Here is a 13,813-nt window from a genome sequence, read left to right as displayed (position 1 = left end):
AGAAAGGCGGGGCATAGAGGAGAAACAATAATGTACAGTATGTGGAAAATAATGTGTTTTTTGAACCTTAAGCCGCATAAACACATTTTATTACACCAAATACACAAAATGTTTTTTTTAGCAACGTCATATGACCCCTTTAAAGGACAATATTTGCAACCTTAAAGACCCCTTTAAAGGACAATATTTGCAACCTTAAACTGATTTACAGGTGCATTTTTTACCTTTATAGAGGCAAATATTTTATATCCTTATTAATTGTATGTCGTGTTTTATGTCATATTCTTAACATTTTATTAAGTGTATTATTAATATAATAAATTAAGCAATAAATGATGGTAAATCGAAGTGATACTGGTAGATTTAAAAATAAAACAGCCAATAGGTGGCGGTCGTTGTCTTAATGAGCCAGGCATCGCGTCATTCATTCATTCATTCATTCAGTAACGAAGCAAAATGCTGTAGTTATGAATGGGTTATTAATCACTGACTCTCCAAATCGTTCAAAGCCGCAGATTCGTTCACTAACGAAACTCCGCTGTATGATGCTTGGAGACGCACACCAGATGATACGGATTCCGTTGGAACTATTATTTCGTTGCAAAATAGAACAAACATGACAATTCTGTTCAAAATGTAGGCTACATTTAAAATGTAAAATGTTCACTTAATTTTACCTTTTTTGTTGAACTTTTGTACAAATTAATGGCACATTTGCCATCGTTTGGATATTCAGGGAAATTTGCATTCTTGCTCGTATCTTAAACATGAAAACAATAACACGCACAGAGTGTGTCTGTATCTAAGAGAGTTTAAATCGATCTCAATGTACAGTGCGTGTCAATATTTGCTCTTCATGCTATTAAGTGAAGATCTACTTTAAAGATACATTGAACAGCAGCGCTATTTGCTAAAGCAGCATATTCAGCGGGCATCCTATCACATGCACGCTACTTGTGTGGATGCAGTCAGTTTTGACTGCAAAAAATGAGGTAAGCTGATTGGATATCATGTATTTGACCGTTTACGGCACCCCCATTTTCCTGTTTTTACATTAGAAGCGGCATTTTGCTTGTCAGAAATACGTTTGGTTTTAATGTTGCTTTAAGTTGGGGTATTAAATGAATGCCAAAACTGAGAATTTTGTTCGGGTACCCCCCACCGTCATCTCACGTACCCCAGTTTGAGAACCACTACTCTACATTAATGATGATGCCAGGTAGTGGTCATCATCATATTTCACCATACACCACCTGCCATCATCGTCGATGGTAATGAACTCTGATCGCCATGAGGTTGTTGGAACCTTTGATTTTAAATTCAATCCCACATCAGCATGAAGGGTTGCCTCCATGAGACTAAGGCATGGACAGTCCATGACTCCCTGCTCTCTTTAGCAGAGACAGGCTATGTCTCTGTACTGGATATTCCCTGGCAAGGTACTCATCACCTGATGGATTAGCACATAATTTATGGTTTATTAACAGTATTTTGTTATGGTTACACTTGAATTGGTTACAAAATAGATGAAGGATGGTAAAACATGTACAGTTAAAGGTACCCAGCATGTATGCAAAATATTACCTGACAGGAAGAAAAAGAGGGAGAGAGGGCAGAGCCCCAAGAAGAGCTCCAACAAAGAAAAGAGGTAGCAAACGAAAAGAGCCCGAGCTACAGTTACAATCTTCTTTCATCCCTTCCTTGACCATGTGACTAAAAACCAACTGTGAGACAATCAAACGGACCAATCAGCAGATTACAGCTTCACCCACTGGGCAAAAGGTGTGACCATTAGTAGACCCCCGATGTATATGTTGGCCTACAGGCCTTGATCACTATCAGCACCTCTGTGCCTTCAGGAATGCCAAATGGCCCCTTTGTTACTCAAGATAGGTTTGGGACAGGAAAGCAGAACAGAAGTCTTTGATCATTTTCAACCCTACACTTGGATCAGTATTCTAAAATGAAAAGCTTTTGAGACATGTAAGGTTCTGGATAGTAATTATTTAGGTGTAACTACATCCTTCTGAAGAAACTACTAATTATTTGGATCAGTATTCTAAAGTGAAGATCACGGTAACCCACTAGTAATGATTTAAGTGTTACCAAATCTAGCAAAATGAATTACTAACCAGAATCTTACAAAAAGTTTACAATGACTTCAGTAATTACTAGTGAGTTATCACAATCTTCACTTTAGAATACGGAAGCAGAGAAGAGAGCAAAACAAAACACCAGTCACGAATTAGTAGTACAAAACGAGGATTTGTAAAGAAAAATGTCGGAGGATTTCGATATAAGCCAAGAGGACACTGGTTTTCCTTTGCTGTAAACAAAACTTGTTTCTCGCGAGACTAGCATATTCTCACCGGAGTTTACGCTACGCCTACGTCATTTGCTGAACGCCACTCTCTCGTGAACGCACGTACGACAGTTAGCGGAAGTTAGAGATTAAGGTTTATCAAGTTGTAAATATGGATATTTTTTTTACACAAACGCATCGCTTCGGGAGGCCTTTATTAACCCCCCGGAGCCGTGTAGACTTCTTTTATATTGAGTTGGTTGAATTTTTTGGACTTCAAATTTTGGGCTACCATCCACTCACATTATAAAGCTTGGAAGAGCCAGGATGTTTCTCATCCATACAACTCCGATTGTATTCGTCTGAAAGAAGAAAGTAATATACATCTAGGATGGCTTGAGGGTCAGTAAATCATGGGGTAATTTTCATTTTTTGGGTGAACTAACCCTTTAAGAGTCATATCGAGGGGATATTGTGTTGTCACGATTCTCCCGGTTTCAAAACCAGGCATTTCAGAAGAGTAGAAAAAAATAATTCATATTTAAACTGAGGAGTAAGTGTTGAAATTTGATTCTTGCACTGTTTTATTGCAGAGAAACCTTTCATTTGCATAAACATCAAGAACATTTGGAGTCTCCATTTCATGACACCTTATTATAACAGACAGCACAATTCTTTTCATCATACATATTGTTACACATCAAACATGAATTTGAATTTAAATTATATATACATTTGGTTGTTTAGTTTAAGGAAATTATCAATGCAGATAATTATTGGAGTCATTTAAAAAAGATTTCTCACTGATAGCAACTGCATCCCTAAACGCAAACATATAATTAATAAACAAAATAATTTCACTCATCACTCCTACTGCGTTTAGGAGTCCTCTTCCTCAAACCTCCACCAGTGTTGTTCTGAACTAATGACCAAAACATGATTTCTGGACTACATGTTAGATTTCCTGAAGGAGGAATCCTCTAATGCAGGGTTCCTCAAATCTTGCACTGGAGGACCAATGCGCCGCAGAGTTTAGCTCCAACCCTGATCAAACTCAGCTACCTGTGATTTTCTAATGATCCTGAATACATTTATTAGCATGTTTAGGTATGTTTGATTAGGGTTAGAGCTACACTCTGCAGGAAAGTGGATCCTGTGGGCCAGATTTGAGGATCCCTGCTCTAATGTAACCTACAGAAGTCAGAGACAGGATTATCAATAGCCGGGTTTCCATCCAAAGTTGCAAACTTAACTCCAAAATTGGAATATCGCATAAAACATATGTGAATAAGCATAGTTTCCATCCAACGAGTCAAAGGGAAACAATTGTCACTTCCTGATAAACTGGCACTAAATATCACTAAGAAAAGTGGGAGAAGCCACTAAATATAATAATTTTCATCTAAAAAAATATTACTTGTGCCTCAGAGCAAGCAAACGAAACACAATAAATGCGGTCATTGCTTTCAGAAATACTTTGACGACCAGTGGTGTGTGTGGGTGGGGGTGGGTGGAGTTCGCCAATGCTAAAGTGCCCTGTTGGTCCAGTGTAGGTGCCCATGGACTGCGAGTTCTGCTAAAGGGGGCCCAAAACTTTTAGGCAAATTTGCTTTAAGGCAAAGTATAAAAAGATGAAGAATGGACATAAAATTATTTATTACTTGTGATGAAGAGGATGGAGTCTTGTAGGAATGTCACCTGTTCAGACGAGTATAATCCCACAATTAAATGGTCATGTAAACAGCCTAACCAAAAAATTTATATTAAAGCAGAAAAAAAATCTACTTTGGGCCACATTCACCTGTGGTGTGAACGTAGTTTTGATTTTACACAGATACATATTTTCTGGTGCCATTTGAAATTGCTGAGCCATTTAAATCTCTTTCCACAAAAAGAATAGGTTCTCTTTAATACTTGACTTTTCATATGTATCTGCAAGTGTGAATGCAAAATAATTTTTTGTTACTCTGATCACAATTAAAAAACCTTCCTCCAGAGTGAATGTGCTAGTGATTTTTTAAATTGCTCCTTTTCGTAAACATCTTGTCAAACTCAGAACATTGTAGCTTTTTGTCCAGAATGAGTTTGCGAATGACCTTTCAGGTCTCTATTATTTGTGAAACTCTTTTCACACTGAAGACATTTGTAAGGTCTCTCCCCAGTGTGAAGCCTCATGTGAACCTCAAGATTTCCTTTAAGCGCAAAACTTTTTCCACACTGAAGACAAGTGAAAGGCTTCTCTCCGGTGTGAAGCCTCAAGTGAATGTTAAGGTTACCTTTTAGTGTGAAACACTTTCCACACTGAAGGCAGGTGAAAGGCTTCTCTCCAGTGTGAACTCTTCTATGAGCCTCAAGGTTTCCTTTGTTTTCGCAGTTTTTTCCACACTCATGGCACATGAAAGGCTTCTCTCCAAAGTGAATTTGTACATGATTCTTCAAATGTTTCTTGTCTGTGAAACTCCTTCCACACTGATGACATATAAAACAGTTCTCTCTTGAGTGAATCCTCGTATGTTTATTAAGGGCTACTGTAAATTTGAAAGTCTTTCCACACTGGCCACAAACAAACGGCTTCTCTCTGGTGTGAGTTTTCCTGTGGTCATTAAGGGCTCCTTTATGTTTAAAACTCTTTCCACACTGTTGGCATGTGAAAGGTGTCTCTCCAGTATGAATTCTCATGTGGACTTTAAGGCTTCCTTTTTGAGTGAAACATTTTCCACACTGTTGGCAGGTGAATGGGCTTTCTCTAGTGTGAATTCTCATATGGACTTTCAGGTTTCCATTTCGACTGAAACTTTTTCCACACTGTTGGCAGGTGAAGGGGCACTCTCCAGTGTGAACTCTCATGTGGACTTTAATACTTCCTTTTTGAGTGAAACTCCTTCCACAATGCTGGCAAATATAAGGCTTCTCTCCTGTGTGAATTCTCACGTGGACTTTAAGGTTTCTATGTTGATTAAAACTCTTCCCACACTGTTGGCAGGTGAAATTATATTTAATTGTAGTCATTTGAGCTCTTTTTCGAGTAGTCTTTTCAGTCTGTGTGCAACTTAAAGATTTTTCTCCAGTCATGAAATCATGATGTTTCTCATACTGATTTTTATCTTCCTTTTGATTCAGTTCTTGACTCTCTTCTTTCAGTACCACCAGGTCTATAGCAAAAAAAAAAAAAAAAGGTCGATAACCCGAGTTTAATGGCACAAAACAACATATATCCAAACATTTACACTTTTAAAGTACTAAACCCAACAACAGGTATGCTAGATGATTTGTAAGATGCCTCATCATACGCAAGTATTGAGTACCACAGGGCTCAGTATTAGGTCTTGTGCTTTTCTCCTTGAGGGAAAATATCATTAGATTTAACTGTTATGCCAATGATACTTTTATATTCCCTCCACACTTGAAACACTCCAAGTTGGCAGAGTGTTTTAATTAAGAAGATATTTATCAAAAATGGGATGGCTAGTAATTTTCTTCTATTAAATTTAGGCAAGTCAGAGGTATTAAATATTGATACAAATACCACAACAAATGAGATTCTAAACCTTGATGTTTGTACTGTTGTAAGGTTTTTATAGATATGAATTTATGTGTTGTGTTTCAGCAGTCAGTCCTTTGATATTCACATTTACAACATTTGTAAAACAATCTTCTTCCACCTTTAAAATATTGCAGGGTCAATAAATTAGCTCTACACTGATTACCTGTTTCCTATCAATTTTAAATTATGCCAACTACACACAAAGCTTTGAATGGCCTAGCTCAGGGGTGACCAATCCTGTTCCTGGAGCTCTACCAACCTGCAGAGTTCACTTCCAACCCTAATCAAACACACCTGTCTGTATATGGGCCATTCTACAGAATTGGTCCAAACTGCTGTCCACAACTAAAAACACATTTAAAAAGCTTTTAATTATTCAAATCTTAGATGTTTACTAAGATCAGTTCAGAAGACGGGAAATAAAGTGCGCACATCCGTAATAAAACGTCCCTCACATGGCTCCGGGGGGTGAATAAAGGCCTCCTGTAGCAAATCCATGCGTTTTTGTAAAAAAAATATCTATATTTCAAATGTAATAAACACTTTTCTATCACTTCCGCTATCTGTCATACGCGGAAGGCTTTCAGGCGGATGACATAGCACGTCGGCGTTGCGTGATTAGTGACGAGCGCGGAGAGAGAACAAAACCAATCGCTGTTCACGAATTAAAAGCACAAAACGAGGATTTGTAAAGAAAAAATGTCGGAGGATTTCGATATAAGCCAAGAGGAGACTGGTTTTCCTTTGCTAAAGTAAGGAAACTTTGTTTCCTTTGCTCCTGCATTTCTCAGAGGCGCGCGCACGACACATATATCCTAAAACAAACAAAAAAATAAACACCTACTATAGGGCTCAAAACAGAACTTTAATAAACTATAAAAGTAAATAAATAAATTGTAATTATATTGTATTATTTACAAATTACAATTGTAGCACTAGACAGTTACCTATGGCTATGATTTTATTAATACAGTTGTCGGATTGATTTTAGTCTCAAGCATTTAGAAATCACGCAAAAGAAAACTAAGCAGTTTTACTACGATAAAACCATGGTTAATTTTTTTGTTAGGGTTGTGATGTCCAGGGCCGCATTAACCACTGGGCTAGGAGGGGCTGAAGCCCCGGGGCCAGAGCAAGGAGGGGGCCCGCGAAGCCCCACCATGCCCCTCACTTTTTAGCGCTATTATTTAGTGGAGTTTTTCTGTAAATTCCATGCATTACCATTAGAGATTAAAATGTCACATTTGAATTTGGTTTACCAATCAAATGCATTTATTATATATTTGACTTTTGAACAAACTGCACGTAGCCTGTCTATTAGGTGATTGCTGCGCCTAATGCCTGCATTCACCTCTCTTCACTTCATTCTGGTGTAATCTAGAAATGGTCATGCAAAGAACAATCTTCGATAAGTAAAAATGTCAACTATTCTAAAAAAATAAAAAATAAAACAAAATAGTGAGAGAAAAAAATGAGGAGAGAGGGGAAAACATGAGTTTGTCACTACAGCTAGTTTATTTTACTAAAGCTAATGATGGAGTGGGAGTTGTGGAACCGCAAATGGACCGGACACATGGAGCAGATAAAAACACAGCGTCATCATCCCCACAGATTTTAGGTTAGTTTGATTAATAACTTGATAGATGTAGCTATAGTGCTTTTTGTGTTTGAACAAACTCTATAGGGCTAGTAGGCCTGTATTCGCTTATGGGTTGAGAAGTTTATTTTGCGCTTCATGATGTAAGCTTTTCATTTAAATGCATTTTAAGCATTTTGGTTTAAAAACTAATTTAACTGTTCAGGGACATTAAGCAGTGGGGCAGGATTCATTTTGGCAAACGCGCGCGTTAAAACAGTTTCTGATACGCACGGTGCGCACTTGCTCGTACAGCGCCTGACTAAACCAAGTTATTTTTCGCGCCTTGTGTTTAAACGTTCGAATACACATAGTTGTGTGTCAAAATGCCTGTCTCCTTGTCAACACAGTCATTTGTGACTTAAATGAACGTTAAAGGGGTCATATGATGCTGCTAAAAAGAACATTATTTTGTGTATTTGGTGTAATGAAATGTGTTTATGCGGTTTAAGGTTCAAAAACACATTATTTAGGGATGGGCGTATCGATCCGAAGTATCGATATATCGATACTGACGTGAGTATCGAAAGTATCGATACTCAAACAAAAAATATCGATACTAAGGTGCGTTTTATTTACCAGTGGTTTTGTTTATTTAACAAAAATAATAATAATAATAATGCATACAATTTGCATTGGATTGGACAAATAACCTTTGTTAGCGAGTAATTGTGTAGGATAGAACTATTTTCCTGATCATCTGAACACACGCAAATGTTGCAAGACAGAACCAATCAATCACAGAGAGCGTTCACTCACTGCTGACAGTGCATTCAAACATAGCTGCGTTTCCCAAAAGTATCATAAGAAAGCATTAAAGCTTTTGGGAACGGCAGCCCTGAACAATGCTTATCAGAGGACAGAAGGACAGAGTTATTTCACAATAAATCTCAGGTGTGTGACGGAAATGTTACGCCCCTCACCATACTGTTGATGCCGTGTTCCGGCCGGAGCAACGAGACAAAAACATTAAAACCCATTATAAACGAGGCATTTGTTGCATCCAGTGGGGACATAATTACGGATTATAATGACTTATAGTGTCTTTTTAGGTTGGCTTAGGTCTGATTTTATAACCACAAAAAAATATTACCTTAATACTTCTTTGTAAACTATTACACTGAAAAAAATGATACTAATTTTTTTCAAGTAAATGGTTGCAATTATAAATTGTTTATTTATACGTAGCTAAAATAAATTGATTGCAACCACTTACCTTAAAGAAAATTAGTAAATTCAATGAATAATTTTTTCAGTGTATTTGAATTAACAAAACCATGGTTAATTTGTGGTTACCATCCATGGCTAATAAGAACCATGATTTTTGGTTTTATTCATAAAACCATAGATAATTTTTGAAAGGGAACATGTAAAGTCAGAGAGAATATTAGATGCGTTGTTGGTGGCTAAATTATCACTGACACCAACATTAAAACACGTTATTAACGTCAACATCCAAAAAAGTTTCACAGGATTATGAATGTAGGCTACCTGAAAGTGATGCACGGGCTCAATCTTTTTTTCTTTTTCTTTTCTCGGCGCCGGATCGCTGATGTCTTTTCACGGCATAGTTGTCCATCAGTTATGATCATTTGCATTCAGCCACAAACATGAGGTGGAGCGGGGTTTTTTTATGAGTTGCGAGCGGGCGCGGATGCGGGAATGGCACGTCACATGTGCTTAGCCTAAAATGCATTTTGTATATATAAAAAAAATATATTATATATATATATGCTCATCTTTATATTTTTATGTATATATTAATTTTAATATTAATATAGAACGAAAGTTTTTTTGAGCAACTGGTATGGTGCACCCCGGGGAGTTGGTGCCCTACGCAAACTGCGTACTTTGCGTATAGGGAGCGGCGGTACTGATCATCACACACACAACTGTCACAAACTTCTGATCTGCTGATCAGGGCTGGTCCGCAGCATAGGCACAGGCAGTTGCCTACACCAGTGGTTCCCAACCCTGGTCCTGGAGGCACCCCAACACTGCACATTCTGCATCTCTCCTTTCTCTGACACACCCATTTCAGACCTGAATCAGGTGTGTTTGATTAAGGAGACATGCAAAACATGCAGTGTTGAGGTGCCTCCAGGACCAGGGTTTAGAACCACTGGCCTACACTATCACAACTAAACAGAGGTTTTATTTCAGTTAAAAGTCAAGGTTCAAGTCGGTACAAAGAAATTTTTTTCTTTTTTACTCTTTTCAATTTGGTAAAAAAAAAATGGTTGGAGCTCTTAATTTTCCTCTCAATTCACACCAGATTAATGCATTTCACTTTAAAATGTACAAACTTTTCTTACAGGGGCGCATGCACAAGGTCTACCGATCATTGTCTCACTAAATCCTGTGGGAAACACTGTACTTTCAATACCAAAGTCTACAAAAGGAGGTACATCATTTTCCTGTTTGGCCTTCCTAAAATTGTTGGGGATTTTTTTTTTTTTTTTTCCTATTTAAAAAAATATTTAATTCTCAATTGAAAACTAAAATGCATCGTTTCAGCCAAGCATACATGTAATCTTATTCATAACTCATGGCTATGCTGCATTAGTCAAGTCTGCTGGAATCAACAACACCCCTTTTGTTCCATTTCTCTGATTTAAATCCAAACTATGTAACTGATACAGTGAGATCCAGTCAGATGAGTAGCCTAATATCTATGTCAGAGATCAATTTTCAAATAAGGAAAAACAAATGTATTAAATAAAAAAATATTTATTATTTAATACAATAAAAGAATAAATTAAATATGAAAATTATAATAGGAAGTAGGTTTAAACAAAATTTAAATCTCTTATACAATAATTTATAATACGCGATAAGACGATCGGGTGTGTCGAAAGACGATGAGCATGTATCGAAGACATCCAGAGATATTGTCAAAAGCATTAAATAATGTCAGTATTAAGAGTATTTGGCATTTCCAATGAATGTAGGCATGTTACATTCTTCTTATTATTAGGGCTATTATTATTATTAGGTTACTTTTTTATTAAATGAATATTAAATTAATTCATAAAATTAATTTGCTTCGCAATAAATGTCATAGCGCATCACCGCATAACTGACGCGCTGTGAGAATAATAAAAGATTAGGCTATAGCTTACGCTAATTGAAAATGTTTTTAAAAAGGTCTTTTAAAACAGGTCTATTATAGCCTACACAATGAATTATAGGCTTATAATTAAAATTGTTAACACTGGTCATCGCTGAAAATTAATAGCAGCTTTATTTCAAGCACCGACTTTCAAAAACAACCCGTTTAAAACAAAATACGTTTCTTCTTATTTTTTTCACTAGCCTATGTTCGGGCCACAAGAGAAATATTAAGAAAAATGAAAACTAATTCAATAATTATATGCTGTTATCAGCATATTAAGTAGTTTAGTCTCTCGTAGTCTCTGAGAGAATATGCGCCGTTAATGCGCCATCAGTTTTCACTTACTGGTGAAAGTCGTTCACCGGCATAAGTCTTGCGCAAACTTTGCACGTTGCTTGTATGATATCCATTGGCTCGCCTTAATGGTTTAAAGCAGAAATATTTCCAATATCGCAACATACCCACCCTTCTGTGCATGTTTACCTCATATTTGTAAATAAAAGAAAGCAGGTTACTACTATATGCAGTCTTGAGGACAACAATTGAACCTCAAACCATAAAGGGGGAAGATGATAGTACCTGTAGTAAAACAAGAATCAACATGGTTTGCATAGCATCATATTTGTTGCGTGTTGAGTAACAACAAAAAGAAAAACAATAGTAATGTTGGTTAAAATGCCAAACTCCAAGTTACTACTTTGATCTATTTGCCAATAGCCTTGCCAAGTTATAGTTTGCACCTTATCTGACATAAACAGCAATTGTTAGGGCTAATGTCAGCATTGCCAAACTTTGTACCTACTATACTGTCCTCGCTTAAGAAAACAGTCAGATGGTGAGAGTGGAAGGGTGATCCAGTGGGATTGTGATTTGCTGTTGATTTGCAGTCTCTTTTTATCTATAGGCCTTACACATTTGTCAATTATCCCCACTTGATATTTGGGGAATGAACCAAGCATTATGATTGGTCAAACTCTTCTTTTGTTGTTGCTTGATTTGAGTACTGCACATGCACAAAGCACATGCACCATGTTTTTGCATAGTTTAGAGTGACGTATCAGCGTACTTTGGGGGCAAAATGCATACAGGTTCACAACACGCATTGTTTCAAAGCAGCTTTACAGAAGGTTTTAGAAATGTTTTAGGCCAAGTTTTTGATCTATAAATAACAATGATTAAAAAATTATCCTAGATTATGATTATCTAGTAGATATTATCAGTGGTACTGTTTTTTATTGAGCAAGACTGCATGTGATTACCATCATCAGAGAGATGGAGAGAAACTGCGATGGTATGGCAAAACAACAAAAATAATTACCTCGCAACAATGTTGCCGAGAATTTGTAAAGCAGCAGGCACCTCCAAGATTTACACAAATTACTGTCTTTGCAGCACCATGGTGCAGAGATTGTCTGATGCAGTTCTCGAATCGAGAGGACATAAGTGTGAAATCACACTACACAGCTACAGTACTGGAGGCCCAACTTAAATCAAAAGGGCCTTTCGCACCGCTTTAGTTCCAGAACTAAATGTACAGTACTAAAGTACTGGGACGATTTTGCACGAACTATTTCCCAGTACTATTTAAAGGGTTGCATTCGCGCCGACAGTGTGTACTAAGAAGTGACGTAAGCCGGTCGACAGCGACGTCTTTTGTGCGCGGCGTTCAACAACGGAAACAAAGAAGAACAACATTAACAACAATAGGAATGAAGGACGCTGTGATCGGAGCTGTGTTTTTGTTGTGTCTCGCGGGTTTCACAATAATGGACATGGAATGTCGACGTATACATAAAGCGATTGAAAGAACGGAAAGGAGGACTAAGAATCTCCAACGACAACTGGCAGTGCTACATTTGCTACAAGTGCCTGCACTTCAGCGTCCGTCCATCTATCTCCGTTCTCCATACTTGCGAAATAAGTTGACACAATGTTTACAGTATGTTTACACGGCGTTTTAAATCATGGCGGGTGAGGGCGTTTTCGTACGCGTTTGGCCAATCAATAGTCTACTTACGTCACGATTAGTACCAGTTGTGCCGGTTAGACCCTGCTCCGGAGTAGGAGCTAATTTGGTTCTCGAAAAAGGCAGTCCGGTACTAAAATCGCACCCAGTTACGGTGGTGCGAAAACACCAAAAAGTGGGTAGTTCCACAATTAGTTCTGGTACTATGAAAAGGTTCCCGCGGTGCGAAAGGCCCTAAAGAAAGCGCTGGAGCAACATCCTTGCTGCACCAGACAAAAAATGCTGAGCCTCAACCAAAGAGAACCGCGTCGAATATCACCACAGTGGAGCCGTTTGAAATTAGATAAATTTTTAATGCGTGCACAATAAACGGAAATGTTCAAATCAATGTAAATAAGTAAGCAATAATGTACGAGATGCCGTGCTATAGCTACTGTGAATAAGTTATGGCTGAAGGGTGTTGTTAGGCACAACGCGAAATGGGAGTAAAAAAATAACAATAATAAATAGTAATAAATTAATAACATGACATTACACATTTCATTAAATATTATCATTAAATGTTTATAAAATAATTATTAAATGTGCCCTTGTGTTTCATGTTGTTGTATCCATTTTATAAACCATTTATAACCATAAATCACTTTGCAATAACGTATATTTATAAGCGCAGAGAATAACGCAATAGTTAATAATATTAATAATATTTTCTTGTGCTGAGAAATAAGCAACTGTATTTGTGTGAAAAAATCACCTATTGTTTTAATAAAATAATAATAATAATGATACAGCGTGTGAAAAATGACAGTGTATGAGAACGGTTCCTGGCCTGAGCCATTTGAGCTCCATGGGATGATGCATATTATACGCAAGGAATAATTGATGACGCGCCGTTGAATTCTTAGAAAATAATGCACACCCGAGGTGGTGATGCGACCACGATGCGAAGCGGAGCTGTTCTGTGTTAGCTGCACCACGCGGATACTTTGTATTCGTTCAAATCAAAATATGTTGTTTACGTTCAGTGGATATTCTCCAAAATGGCGCTAGGGTGACGCAGAGGAGACGAATTGTTGAATAAAGTCGTTATTTTTGTTTTCTTTGCGTACAAAAAGTAATCTCGTAGCTTCATAAAATTAAGGTTGAACCCCTGATGTCACATGGATTATTTTACCAATCTCTTCGCTACGTTTCTGGACCTTGATCGTGGTAATTACATTGCTGTCTATGGGAGGGTCAGAGAGCTCTCA

The 13,813-nt window shown here is 37.4% G+C and overlaps 2 protein-coding genes across 2 annotated transcripts in view; one reads left to right on the top strand and one right to left on the bottom strand.

Annotated features, from left to right (window-relative positions):
• The window catches only part of LOC107685389 (gastrula zinc finger protein XlCGF57.1-like), a 228,654-nt gene that overhangs the window by 53,027 nt on the left and 161,814 nt on the right, over positions 1-13,813 (top strand). The window lies entirely within an intron of this gene.
• The window catches only part of LOC107685395 (gastrula zinc finger protein XlCGF57.1-like), a 17,594-nt gene continuing 7,544 nt past the window's right edge, over positions 3,764-13,813 (bottom strand). Inside the window, exon 3 of the mRNA XM_016481969.1 lies at positions 3,764-5,454. Coding sequence (XP_016337455.1) covers positions 4,355-5,454 — 1,100 coding nt within the window. The 3' untranslated portion in view covers positions 3,764-4,354. The remainder of the gene's footprint in view (positions 5,455-13,813) is intronic.

The sequence above is a fragment of the Sinocyclocheilus anshuiensis genome, unplaced genomic scaffold, assembly GCF_001515605.1.
Source record: "Sinocyclocheilus anshuiensis isolate Anshui unplaced genomic scaffold, SAMN03320099.WGS_v1.1 scaffold982, whole genome shotgun sequence".
Taxonomy (NCBI): domain Eukaryota; kingdom Metazoa; phylum Chordata; class Actinopteri; order Cypriniformes; family Cyprinidae; genus Sinocyclocheilus; species Sinocyclocheilus anshuiensis.
The sequence above is the reverse complement of the archived record's forward strand: the minus strand, read 5'-3'. Positions and strand labels throughout refer to the sequence as shown.